General features: G+C 35.1%; 1 protein-coding gene across 2 annotated transcripts in view; it reads left to right on the forward strand.

The window, feature by feature from the left end:
• SHPRH (SNF2 histone linker PHD RING helicase) overlaps nucleotides 1-14597 on the forward strand; it is a 90632-nt gene that overhangs the window by 29797 nt on the left and 46238 nt on the right. For both annotated transcript variants that reach the window (XM_025997968.2, XM_025997969.2), the window contains exons 12-16: nucleotides 4258-4421; nucleotides 4533-4789; nucleotides 6109-6230; nucleotides 11274-11362; nucleotides 12889-12981. In XM_025997968.2, coding sequence (XP_025853753.1) covers nucleotides 4258-4421; nucleotides 4533-4789; nucleotides 6109-6230; nucleotides 11274-11362; nucleotides 12889-12981 — 725 coding nt within the window. The remainder of the gene's footprint in view (nucleotides 1-4257; nucleotides 4422-4532; nucleotides 4790-6108; nucleotides 6231-11273; nucleotides 11363-12888; nucleotides 12982-14597) is intronic.

Genomic DNA, 14597 nt, shown 5'->3' on the forward strand with positions numbered 1-14597 from the left:
CATACACTGTCCTTCTCCGATTGACTTACTTCACTCAGCATAATACCCTCCAGTTCCATCCACGTTGAAGCAAATGGTGGGTATTTGTCATTTCTAATGGCTGAGTAATATTCCATTGTATACATAAACCACATCTTCTTTATCCATTCATCTTTCGATGGACACCGAGGCTCCTTCCACAGTTTGGCTATTGTGGACATTGCTGCTAGAAACATCAGGGTGCAGGTGTCCCGGCGTTTCATTGCATCTGAATCTTTGGGGTAAATCCCCAACAGTGCAATTGCTGGGTCATAGGGCAGGTCTATTTTTAACTCTTTGAGGAACCTCCACACAGTTTTCCAGAGTGGCTGCACCATTTCACATTCCCACCAACAGTGTAAGAGGGTTGCCTTTTCTCCACATCCTCTCCAACATTTGTTGTTTCCTGCCTTGTTAATTTTCCCCATTCTCACTGGTGTGAGGTGGTATCTCATTGTGGTTTTGATTTGTATTTCCCTGATGGTGAGTGATGCAGAGCATTTTCTCATGTGCGTGTTGGCCATGTCTGTGTCTTCCTCTGTGAGATTTCTCTTCATGTCTTTTGCCCATTTCATGATTGGATTGTTTCTTTGGTGTTGAGTTTAATAAGTTCTTTATAGATCTTGGAAACTAGCCCTTTATCTGATACGTCATTTGCAAGTATCTTCTCCCATTCTGTAGGTTGTCTTTTAGTTTTGTTGACTGTATCGTTTGCTGTGCAAAAGCTTCTTATCTTGATGAAGTCCCAATAGTTCATTTTTGCTTTTGTTTCTTTTGCCTTTGTGGATGTATCTTGCAAGAAGTTGCTGTGGCCAAGTTCAAAAAGGGTGTTGCCTGTGTTCTCCTCTAGGATTTTGATGGAATCTTGTCTCACATTTAGATCTTTCATCCATTTTGAGTTTATCTTTGTATATGGTGAAAGAGAGTGGTCAAACTCTCCCTCTTCGCTGATGACATGATACTCTACATAGAAAACCCAGAAGCCTCCACCCCAAGATTGCTAGAACTCATACAGCAATTTGGTAGCGCGGAAGGATACAAAATCAATGCCCAGAAATCAATGGCATTTCTATACACTAACAATGAGACTGAAGAAAGAGAAATTAAGGAGTCAATCCCATTTACAATTGCACCCAAAAGCATAAGATACCAAGGAATAAACCTAACCAAAGAGGTAAAGGATCTATACCCTAAAAACTATAGAACACTTCTGAAAGAAATTGAGGAAGACACAAAGAGATGGAAAAATATTCCATGCTCATGGATTGGCAGAATTAATATTGTGAAAATGTCAGTGTTACCCAGGGCAATTTACACGTTTAATGCAATCCCTATCAAAATACCATGGACTTTCTTCAGAGAGTTAGAACAAATTATTTTAAGATTTGTGTGGAATCAGAAAAGACCCCGAATAGCCAGGGGAATTTTAAAAAAGAAAACCATATCTGAGGGCATCACAATGCCAAATTTCAGGTTGTACTACAAAGCTGTGGTCATCAAGACAGTGTGGTACTGGCACAAAAACAGACACATAGATCAATGGAACAGAATAGAGAACCCAGAAGTGGACCCTGAACTTTATGGTCAACTAATATTCGATAAAGGAGGAAAGACTCTCCATTGGAAGAAAGACAGTCTCTTCAATAAATGGTGCTGGGAAAATTGGAACATCCACATGCAGAAGAATGAAACTATTTTCTTTTGATGTTAGAGGAGGGTTTCTCAATCTTGGCCCCATTAACATTTAGAGCTGGATAGTTCTTTTTCTTTGGGACCTGTCCCTGTGCATCTTAGGATATTTAGCTTCTACCCACTAGATGGCAGTAACACTCCTGCAATTGTGACACCTACAGCTGTTTTTTAAGCATTGCCAAATATCCCCTCCGGGCAAAATCATACCACTTCATAACTACCAGGTTGACCACATTGAGTTGTATGTCCATTAAAGAAATTACATTCACGTTTTTATTTTTCTTAATCTCTAAAGTAAGATGTTTTAAGAATAATTATAATAAAGTATTCAAAGTATTTAGCATAGTACCTGGCAGGTATTAAATATGCAGTGAATGGTAGCTGCTTCCACTGCTGCTTTTGTTGTTTTTATTATCCATTTATATATTCGTTTATTCATTTTAGCTTCTTTAGAAGTGTTGACTCTAAATTACTTAAGTACTTTGCGGTGCATTTATTGGTTCACTTATTCTTTGTGAAGTGTAACAGCAAAAAATAGACAAAGTCCCTGACCTTCTTGAGCTTACAGCGTAAAAGGGAAGTTATATTCATTAAGTACTTAGACAAATATAAGATTGTGGTCAAGATAATTTTAATGTATGAAATAAATATAAAAGTCAAACTCTAATAGGCTTCAGAAAAGATGTCTTGTTCTGTGACATCACATAATAGAGATATAGAAGGAAGTGACAGCTGAGCCAGGATCTGAAATACTAATATGAGCCAGGTAAAGAGGGAGGGAAGAATTCTCTGTTGTAAAGGAAACAAAATCTAATAAAGATGATCAGGCAGAAAGAGATCAGAAGGATACCAGTGTGACTAGAATCCACAGAGCCAGGGAGAACACAGTAGGTTGAGAGGCTGAGTAGATGGACGTAGACCAGACCATGGAGGATTCTGTAGGCCATGATAAGGAATTGTTTTTATTTTCTGAAGAAGAGTAGGACCTATTGAAAGGATTTAAACAAAGTGGTTGGGGATCATCTCATGGCGAGATTTGGATTTTAAAAGCTCAAATTGCCATGTGGAGATGGTTCAGAAGTGACAAGAGTGGATAGTACATTTTCAATTGGCTACAATAAGTAATCTAGATAAGTGACACTGGCACTTTGGATTTGAACTAGGATGGTCCTGAAGAAATGGGAAAAAATGGATAAGAAAAAAATTAATAAGGCTTAACAGTGATCAGAAGATGCCAAGACATCTGACTTGCATCTATGGACAGTGAGAGTATTTACCAATGAAGAGTACCAGAAGAGAAGCATATTTGGGCAAAGAGGTTATAAATATGATTTTGGCAAGTTGAGTTTGAGGCATATTTTGGATCTCAAAGAAAAGGTAGTACATATGCAACTAGATTGATTTAAACAGAAACATATATATAATATATCCATCAAAATCTGTATATAGGCAATACTTTCAGATGTTAACTAACTCTTAGAAATCATCAAAGTAACTTAATTCAACCTAAGTATTTGTTGGGGCATATTCAGAATAAATGCTGTACATAAGGTCATGGCCTTTTTATAAAAACAATTGTCATGGTTTCTCAAGAGCCTAATGTGAACATGTTTAACAATACAGAAAAATATAAAGAAAATTACACTCCACTATACTCTTCATTTGAAGATATAACCACTATGCTATTCTATTTTACATAAAAGTTTTTAGGTTTATCCTCATACTGCATGCATTTTATATTCTTTTTTTACTGTATCCTAAGCAGTTTTCCATATTTTAAAACTTCATTATAAAAATGAAAACTATGTAGGGTATTAATGTTAAGTGAACAGAAAATGGTGTATAAAATTGAGTGTACCCAATCATGAAATAGATAAGAAGTACCATGCAGTAAATCTAACAAACACAAGACCTACTGGATAAAAAAAAAAAACAAAAAAAAACAAAAAACTTTGTCTTATGGAGAATACTGCATAATTTATTTACTCATTCTTCTATTTGAGTCCTTTTTGTTCTGTTTGTTGTTGCTATGAACATCACCATGTCGATTAATCTTGTCTATATTTTTTATCATTGTTTTCGTCTTATTTCCTCAGTTTTAGAATAATTAAACCAAAGTATAACAAATATTGGATCAGTGAATATTCTTCGTATCACCTAAGTCATTTAAACTTACTTTCATATCCAGCAACTTTTACATCCAATAGTTTCAGTGTCGGACTCTTCTTATGTATCTCTTGATCAGGCACACACAAGTGAGTCATTTTCTGGTTTTACCTCTGACAGAAATTTCAGACTTTTGAATTAAATACAAGGTCTGTGTAATGGTTCCACATTTTAGCTCCTAGCATGAATCCTAGAGCAAAATAAATACTAAACAAATGTAGTCAAAGTGGAATTAACTTTCAGATTCAAGAGTCTGTATTTTAATTCATAGAAAATTTGTGTACTGTGTATAATGTCTGTGAAAGTGGTTATTCAAAATAGTAATGAAGAAATATAGAAACAGTTATTCTCAATGTGTTTTTTTTCTTGTTTTCTTCCCAGATCTTTTTGGGTTGGTGGTCTTTCTTGGTATTGAACCTTACTGTGTCAAACACTGGTGGGTTCGACTTCTCTATCGCCCTTACTGCAAGAAGAATCCTCAGCATCTCTACAGCTTTATCGCCAAGATACTATGGAGGTCTGCAAAGAAGGATGTGATTGATCAAGTCAGTAGGATAAGTTCTTTACTGATTAAGGACATTACAAGAAAAGAGAAGCAAAAGTTGGGATGGAAAGTTGAATTTTCAGGTGAAATCATTTTTTTATTCTCCCCACAGATCCAGATACCCCCTCAGACAGAAGAAATCCACTGGCTTCACTTTTCTCCAGTGGAAAGACATTTCTATCACCGTCAGCATGAAGTGTGCTGCCAGGATGCTGTAGTAAAACTCAGGAAGATTTCAGACTGGGCGCTGAAGCTCAGCAGCCTGGACAGAAGGACTGTCACCTCTATCCTGTACCCATTGCTGAGACTCAGGCAGGCCTGCTGTCACCCACAGGCTGTTCGTGGGGAGTTCTTGCCACTCCAGAAAAGGTTTTATTATCAATTTCCTTATACTGCAATCGATAATATAGTAGTGATATTTAAGCTATTAGTTTCCTAGCCCACGGTTTCATTCAAAGTGTTATAATGAGTTGTCAGTTATTTTTAGTAATGTGTTTCTTTGGTATAGAATCCTATTTATGAAAGAGTCACATTATCAAAATTATTTTCATGATTTTGAACATTTTTTTTTAAAGATTTTATTTTTTTAATTCATGAGAGACAGAGAGAGAGAGAGAGAGAGAGAGAGAGAGAAGCAGAGGGAGAAGCAGGCTCCATGCAGGGAGCCTGACGTGGGACTTGATCCCGGGTCTCCAGGATCAGGCCCTGGGCTGAAGGCTGTGCTAAACCACTGAGCCTCCTGGGCTGCCCTGAACATTTCTTTTAAAGTTAGGACTATTTTGGGGTTTTGTCATTTTGTTCTGTTTTTGTGTTGGCTTTTCTTTTGTTGTTTTTGGCCACACTTCACATATAAAAGCATTTGTTCTTGTTAAATTTTTTTGTTCCACATCAGGGAATTAGAGGAATTAGAATACTATTACGTATTTTTTTTGTAATTGTGCTGAGTCTGTTTGATTACTTCATTTTAATACAATAAGATATTTATGTCCACACTAGTCTATTATCCCAGAAAGTTTCTGTTCATCAGACTGTGACTCAGCAACTGGCCTTTTTTTTCTTAGCACCCAGTATTAAAATGATGAGGTGTTATTAAAAAATATGAAGAGGATTTACATTTTTGTCTTTGCCTTTAAGCAGTTTATGAACAAATAAAGGAGATGAGAAAGATTATAGATTTCTAGATAGAAGGCAAACAAACATTTCATAAAAGGCTATGGACAGTTAGAAGATGGAAATAATTTCTATATAAATGTTTCATGTTAGACAGTCTTTGGGTGGAAATGGCATTTGATCTGATCCTTGAAGAATTTTTTTTTTCTTTTTAGATAAAAATAAAGTCAGACCCACGGGGATTAATTAAATTATAATGCTGGGGATTCAGAGTTAATCTTACCTTCTGACACCCATACTGTTTCAAGTATATCATGTTGTACTTTGTATTTTAGGAAGATTTTTCTAGTTCCCTCTCCATTAACTAAACTGGAACAAAGAATGATGGGATCAGATAGAAGAATGCTTGCTGAAACAATAATAGGCAATTGAGTTAAAAGTGATAGTGGTAAAAATGGAGGTAAAGAGAAAGATCCTGAAGATACACAAAGACTCTGTAAGGGTCTGATACTCTTGATCTTATGTGATATAATTTAGGATTTCCTTTTCATTTCTGAACAATCTGTCTTTTCTTTTAGCACCATGACAATGGAAGAGCTGCTGACATCTCTGCAGAAGAAATGTGGAACTGAATGTGAAGAAGCACATCGGCAACTAGTTTGTGCTCTCAATGGCTTAGCCGGCATCCACATCATTAAAGGTAGAAGGTGATTGCTTTATTATCTCTGATTCTTCTGAATACTTAATGAGACAGATTAGTTACAGTGGAAATCAAACCCCCCTTCCCCCGAAAGACATTCTCACACACTACTGATCTTAATTTAGGTAGGTTCAACCTAATGGAGATCACTTATGCAGAACATTTGAAAAACCTTCAAAGTTTACATATGCTTTCACCAAACATTTCCACTTCAAAAGGTTGTTTTTTAGGAAAGGTAGGATTTGAACAAAAATTTGGCAATAAATTATTAACCTTAGTCTATAGTAGTGAACAACTGAGGACAAGCAAAATATCTAGAAATAGAAGAAAAGTTACATTTTCACACACTCAGGGGGATGTTAGTCATCAATTTACAAAATAATGTTTGTAAATTCATTTTTTCAGCACATATTAGAGTGTCTCCTCTGCATCAGTTATGATCTCAGAACTAAATACAGTAAATAAGATCTTTGATCTTGTGGAAAATGAAATACCAAGTCAGCAAAAGAAAATAATAAAGATCAATACAGGAATCAATTAAAAGGAATTCTCATTCATACAGTGATATTGAGAGTATAAAATTGTACAGCCATCTTTCTATTACTTCATCAAAATTAATAACTTCTACTTCTCAAAAGGCATTCCTAAGAAAATAAAAAGGTGAGGCGCCTGGGTGGCCCAGTTGTTTTAGTGCCTTCGAGTCCAGGTCATGATCCCAGAGTCCTGGGATTGAGACCCACGTCTAGCTCCCTACTCAGTGGGGAGTCTGCTTTTCCCTCTTTCTCAGCCCCTTGCCTGCTCCTCTCTCTGACACACCCTTGAATAAATAAATAATCTAGAAAAAAAAGATAAGCCATTAAATAGAGAAAATACTTGCAAATCGCATCTCTGAGAAAGGATTTGTATTCAGAATATAAAAAGAACTATTAAAAACCAGTAATAGGAAAACAATGTAAGGAAAATAGGCAAAATGTTTGGACAGAAAGTTCATTAGATATATGCACTTTCAAACCACAAGAACATAACTATGTGACTATTGAAAAGGCTTATTAAACAGATTAAATGTTGGCAAGGATGTAAAAACAACTGGAATTCTCATACAGTGATATTGAGAGTATAAAATTGTACAGCCATCTTTCTATTACTTCATTTACTCATTAGCTTCATTTCCATGACCTCAACTTACCTTTGTAATAAGCTTGCACTGAGCTCAGTGCCTCTATCTTTGTGTTTAGAATAATTCATAAATAGAATTTTATTCTAAATTTTTATGATAACCTTTCTGGCTATCTAAACTTAATTCTTTTTTTTTTTTAAGATTTTATTTATTTATTAATGAGAGACATACAGAGAGAGAGAGAGGCAGAGACACAGGCAGAGGGAGAAGCAGACTCCATGCAGGGACTTGGTGTGGGACTTGATCACGGGTCTCCAGGATCAGGCCCTGGGCTAAAAGCGGTGCTAAACCGCTGAGCCACCCAGGCCGCCCACTAAACTTAATTCTTTTGCAACTTTAATGAACCATCAAATACTCTATATTCAACAGAGTCTATTGTTACTTATCTATTACTGCATTTGTAATATAAAAAGTTTGCATATTTTTATAGCTTTTATACCATAATGACTTTTAGGAGCTTCTTGTAAGTAATGAGGAAAATACTGATGCAAGTGTGCCTTTTTATAAAATCTACCTTTAAAACCTTCTTAATAGCTTTGATTTAGATAATTTGATTTTAATTTCTTCAAAACTGAGTAGAATATAGTTCTTGAAACTATATTAGAAGAAATAAAAGTTACCAGTTCTGTGATTTCAAGAATAAAGTTATTGGAATCAAGTTCTTGAAACCATAGAAGTATTTCATAATGGTGAAGTAATATACAGTTTTAAGCACTTTATAATTTAGTATATACAAATGCTGTTTTATTTCTACATTCTTCACCAAATTAGTATATTTAGCTCTTCATTTATATTGTTAGAACTAGAAAGGCATTTTGTGATAAATGCCAGTTCTTTTGACCTAATTTTTTGACAAAAATTACTAATACATTAGTCTACTTGGGTACATAGTCATGGAGAGAATTTACCATTTTTCTCGTAATTTACTAATAAGACCATAAAGAAATTAGTTGCCCAAGAAAACATAGTATTGTCTGACACAAGGAAATATTCTAAGCCTTTTGAAACTGGGTGGTCTATCTGGTTATTAGCTTTTCAGCATAACAGAACCAGAACTAGGCAGTGTCCCTCGTCCTGAACACTTGCTTAGAGTTCAGAAGACTCACAGAAGCTGAGTAGAAGTAGCTCTAGACAAGAACTGAAAAAGACAGGGCTTCTTCTTTGCTATAGTTGTAGCCCTCTGAACTTGTGTATGTTGTTCAAAGTTTGTTAATCTTTTTCCTTAGCAATAAAATATAGATAGTACCACTTGCTTAGTCTCGGTTGAAGTATTAATGTGAAGTGTGAATATACATTGGCTCAGATCATGACCCGGGGGTCCTGAGATTGAGTCCTACATCAGGCTCCCATAGGGAGCCTGCTTCTCCCTCTGTCTATGTCTCTGCCTCCCTCTTTCTGTATTTTTTTTTCTCCCCCTCTCTCTGTGTCCTCTCCAGGCTGATATGTCCAGCCCCTGAGGAGGGTGCTCTGAGCCTGAAGTGAGAGACTTGGCTCTGAGTTAACTGCACTCAACCACTGAGCCACCCAGGTGCCCCAAGAGCTGACTTCTAAAAGAAATCTAAAATTAACTGCAAATTCAAGGGATTTGTTTATATTATATACAAACACATATGTATATATAATGTATATTCTAAGGTCCTCCCTGATTATGGTTTTAAAAACAGTATTACTCCAACTTTGTACAATGTGTTTTCTGCACATACTTTTTGGAGAAAATTAGCTTATTAGCAAGTATCAAATTCAGTGCCATTTATTTACTTGGAAACGTTAGTGCCATCAAGTGGCAAAGAATGAGTATTTCTAAATTTGGCTTAAACTTGTATCACTTACTGAATTTTTATGTGTTTCCCAGGAGGCATGTATTTTTTTAATAAAAAATTTTAAAAGAATTATGGTGAAAATTCAGATTCAAGGGCTTTATAGTCTAGTCATTATACTATCTTTAAAAAGTTGTGATTATGAAAGGAGAATTGTTAAATGAATTATTCTCTCTAAATGACAGTATAAATACTAATACAATGTTTTTTAGTCTTTTGAAAAACTTCATAAGAGTCTTCAGAACTGAAAAAGGGGAGTTTCTTAGTGTGAAGATAATTGAGTGTTACTCCTACCTTATAATATGATATTATTTTTGCAAAAATAATGTTCATCTTTATCAAAGTGAATAGAAATTGACTGTAAAATACAGTGAAATGTGTGCTTTAGAAAACTTTGTATTACATAACTTGTAGAACTAAATATAAAGCAAATGGTATAAAAGCAAGTCTTTTGCACAAAAATGTGAATGTACTTAATGCCACTGAACGGCATATTTAGAAGTGATTGATGTGGCAAATTTTATGTTAGGTATATTTTACCACAATAATATAGATATAGATATAGATATAGATATAGATATAGATATAGATATATTAGCTTTAATGGAAAGAGAGAATCCACACAATTTACAAAGGTATATACATATTTCTTTCATTATGTCTATAACAAAGTCCTAAATCCATGATATTAATAAAACCAGTTTGAAGTGAATAAAAGGAAATATGTGATGATCATGAAAAAAGGTTTCTCAGCAAAAATAGGAACATCTCTTTTTTTTTTTTTTGTATTTTATGATTTTACTACTGTTAGATCTTTATTTTAATTGTATTTGCAAATTACCAGTTTTGAGTTTTTCACCATACAGCAAATATGATACATTTCTGTTATTCAAGCCATTTAAAATGTTTCATGTCTCCTTTTATTGAAGTATCAGAAAACTTTTACTGAAAGAACCAGATAATAAGTATTTTAGGCTTTGATCCAGAGGATCTGTTGCAACTACTCACCTCTGCTGTTATAATGCAGAAGTTGTCACAGACAGTACATAAACAAATGAGTGTGGCCGAGTTCCAATAAAACCTTATTCATGGACCCAGAAATTTAATTCCATATAATTTTTCATGTCACAAAATAGCATTCTTTTGAGTTTTCTCAAGTGTTTAAAAAGGCGAAAAACCATTCTTAGCTCAAAATTGCAGAGATATTGTCAGATGTGACCCATGGGCAATAGTTTGCCAACCTGTACTTTAGTTGATACTTTTTAAGTTACTTTATTTGAATGAGCTGCTAGTTATGAGTAATAATAATAATAATAAAACATTAATCTCAGACTAATTGTGATTTTTGTGATCAGAAATGGAAAGAAGAATCCTGACATTTTTGAAAGGTAGTTTTTAATTGAAAATCATGCTGGCTACCAAACACAATACCTATTAAAAGGAATAGATGATTTCTTTTAGAATTAAGTGCAGATTGATCATAGTGTTTTGAATATTTATATTTAAATTTGTTCTTAATTTCAAACATCAAAATGACTATTAATTGGCGCCTTTTAACCTCAGTAAGAGGAAAATCATTTGTCTCAATTAAAAGTTTATACAGACTTTTTCAGTGTAATTTTATTTAAGATTTTATTTATTCATGAGAAACACAAAGAGATAGGCAGAGGGAGAAGCAGGCTCTCATGGAGAGCCTGATACAGGACTCAATCCCAGGACCCTAATATCAAACCTGAGCCAAAGGCAGATGCTCAACCACTGAGCCACCCAGGCATTCCTTTCAGTATAATTTTAAAACACAAGTTTATCTGATTGGTGTTCTGTGCTATGAAATTAATAAACAGAGCTATCATCAGCTTTTTTTTTCTTTTATCATCAGCTTTTTTATTGGCACAGTCATATTAATACCAAGTCAGATACCTCTGAAAAACCGTGAGGTATAGTCATTGTTCTATTTACAGTAGATATTTTTAGATAATATATAACTAGATCATATTGGGAGGTAAATACATGACTTTCTTATGTTTTCAATACATTTTAATTCCTCAGGTGAGTATGCCTTGGCAGCAGAACTGTACAGAGAAGTGTTGCGTTCATCTGAGGAACACAAAGGAAAACTCAAAACAGATTCACTCCAAGTAAGTAAACACAAAACAATTTCAACTAGTCTGTTTATTTTATGCAAAATAATTTTTCATGATCTGATTTAATTTTTGGAGGTATCTTAGGAAGATCTGGGTATTTGAATTATAACATTTATTTTTTAAGGGAGAATCTACTATTATTAATACGGCATACAGAACACTAATATCATGTTAAGATCAGATCATTGAAAACTTTTCCTTAACACAATTTGAGCACCACCCTTCTCAGAGAAAACCAAAATCAGTTTCATAGTAAAGGTCTTATTTCATAATGGCATAAACTGTCTTTAATTTACAGTCTTAAGAAAATAGTTTTATGAATTATGTCTATATATTTAGCAGAATATGTAATATAGGTATATTTCTTCTATTACACGTGCCTTTGTCTATATAGGGTACTATGATTATGCCAAGTGAGTCAAATAAAGTAGAAAGATTGCACAGACTTGATTGATTCGTCTTCTGGGAAATGAGTGTGCATGAGCCTAGCAATTACAATAAAAATAAGAATAATGAAAAACATATGAAAACAAGGCTGTGACCTGGATTTGTTGAACTTAAGGGCTGAAAAGAGGAGAAGTTAGAGGTAAAGATGGTGTAGGAAAAAGGAGAAAACTATATCTTTTATCTCTGTATTCAGTACAAGCCAGGCTTCTCAGTATGATATTGCAGCTGGTTAGAGGCTCCCTCTGAAGTCAAGGGCTGTGAGAATAAGTAATTTCTGTTAATTGACTCTTTACTTGGGAAAATAGCTACCGGCTAAAGGATAATCAGGAAAGAGTCTTGATAAGATGTGATTTGGGCCACTGATTTGAGACTCTAAAGGTTTACTCTGATTATGGACCATGGTACAGATCTTTGTAGAGTTCATATTTGAAGAGTCACCACAAACGTCTTAGGTCTTTTCAGCATGGCTTCATAGATTATAATACACTCAGCAACACTATCAGATTTAGTAGCAACAACAACCTATAGATGACACTGTGGAAACAAAGTGGCAGAAACTCTACTCCTCTTCTCCTGGACTAGGACTTCTGTTGTTTCTTAAACAAGGTTGCGGAATGGATTGGGAAGAATATATGTCCAGTGGATCATATACACAAGGCTCTCTAGATAAATGGTAAATAAGGATCACTTGTATTAATCTTAGTAAATTTAGGCTTGAGTTTCTAATGGGACTTCTTTGTCATTCAGAATCTAGACCTTGGGACCTACATGTTCACATGTTCCTCAGCGAATATTAGGAGGAGTGTATGGGGGAAAGGGTGAAAACTAAATGCAAGCCTACTTACATTCTGTATGGATAAGGATTACAGAAGTCAGACCTTGGGTTGTAAGCAAATGTGTTTGCCTCATGGAAGGAGGTGGAAATACAAAGGTGACATGCTCCTGAAAAAAAAAGAAGCACAAGTAGAAAGATGGGCAAGAAGACAGATAAGTCCAGTATGCCTGAATCCAAGAGTGAAGATTAAGCAATCAGCCTGTTTGGCTCTCAAAATTATTGCCTTTTGTGTTTGTAGAGACTACATGCTACCCATAACTTGATGGAATTGTTGGTAGCCAAGCACCCAGGAATACCTCCTACCTTACGAGATGGCAGACTTGAGGAAGAGGTAATTATTTTTTTATTCTGTCTGTAAAGGAATTTTTTTTCAGACTTTATCCTCCATCCATTAATATTTCCTAGGGCATACAACATCTAAATAAAAGTTAATCATATGTTTTCCTGCTGCTTTTATATTCCAGATTTTGCTTTGTGATTTTGGATGGTAGAGAATTGCAGTACTCCATATTATTTTACTTCTTTTGTGATCTACTTGCATATAGATATGGTTGTTGATAGCTAGCAGCACACGAAAAGAAATAGAAAGGAAGGAGACCTTGTTGATCACATGGCAGATCTGCAAAAGATATGGCTTAGTAAAAATGAAAATCTTTGTGTTTCCTCCACTTTTCTATGTATTAGTAAAGGCAATAAATAAACTCAGTATTTTGGTGATATTTTTTTGTGTCCTCTCGAAGAAGTTCCTTCTGCAGTTCCTTCTGCAGTGAGTCTTGCCTCATTGGAAAGAATGACATAAATCATTCACTATAAATTGTTAATGAGTCTATTATGCTAATTCCCTCATGGATTTTTGCTTTTTTTAAAGTCAAAGAATAGATGGCAAAGCTAATAAAATCAAAAGAGTAGTATATATGTTTGATTATTGAACCTGTAAGTGGGACCCTTTTTATTTGAATTAAGATACAAAGGGAGATTGTATAAGTACGTACAGCCCTTTCTTGATGTTAGATGACAGTCTGAATGTTGGAGTTTTTTGTTTGTGAGCACGAGGAGGGGCAGAAGGAAAGGGAGAAGCAGACTCCCCGCTGAGCAGGGAGCTTAATGCTCGGCTCTATCCCAGGACTCTGGGATCATGACTTGAGGTGTTGGAGATTTTTGAGTGAAATCTCATTCCCGTTGCAGGCGTCTGATCTTACATACAATCAATCACTTTTTTAAATACCTTCAGTGACAAGAAACACTGGTATACTGTCTAGTCTATTAGTAAATAGCTCTAATGACCAAATAATTATAGCCAAGGAATTTTAACAGAAATTAATTGGAAGGTTGTGACAGGAAAAGGAGAAATGCATCATGGAAAAAGGAAAGGGAAAAATGTGTCACACTGGGTAGGTACATTTCTAAGTAGACCACATTATCACTTTTGCCTAATGCTCATAGATTATGAAGCCACAGTTCCAAGAAATCTACTACAACCACCAGCATTTGCAAATGAAGTAACAGAAGCCCAGAGAAGTGAAATGGCTGGTCCAAAGAGATATATCTATTGACTTGAACCTCATGAAATTGCCATTTTTGTAAATTGAAGGGTCTAGTGTTGGCAGTTCATGTGGGTCAACGTACCTCTAATTGGAAGCATTAGGATTTCCTGTTCCGGAGTCTTTTTGGTTTTCTTCCCACTATCCCATGTCCCCTAACACGTGTGTTACTGTATACCCTCAAGTATTGTTTCTTTTTTTTTTTTTAATATTTTATTTATTTATTCATGAGAGACACAGAGAGAGAGGTAGAGATATAGACAGAGGGAGAAGCAGGCTGATGGGAGCCTGAAGCAGGACTTGATCCTGGGACCCAGGGATCACAGCCTGAGCCAAAGGCAGATGCTCAACCAGTCACCCAGGTGTCCCTCAAGTATTGTTTCTAAAATCAGAAATTCTAAAAGAT

Source organism: Vulpes vulpes, chromosome 1 (genome assembly GCF_048418805.1).
Source record: "Vulpes vulpes isolate BD-2025 chromosome 1, VulVul3, whole genome shotgun sequence".
NCBI lineage: Eukaryota > Metazoa > Chordata > Mammalia > Carnivora > Canidae > Vulpes > Vulpes vulpes.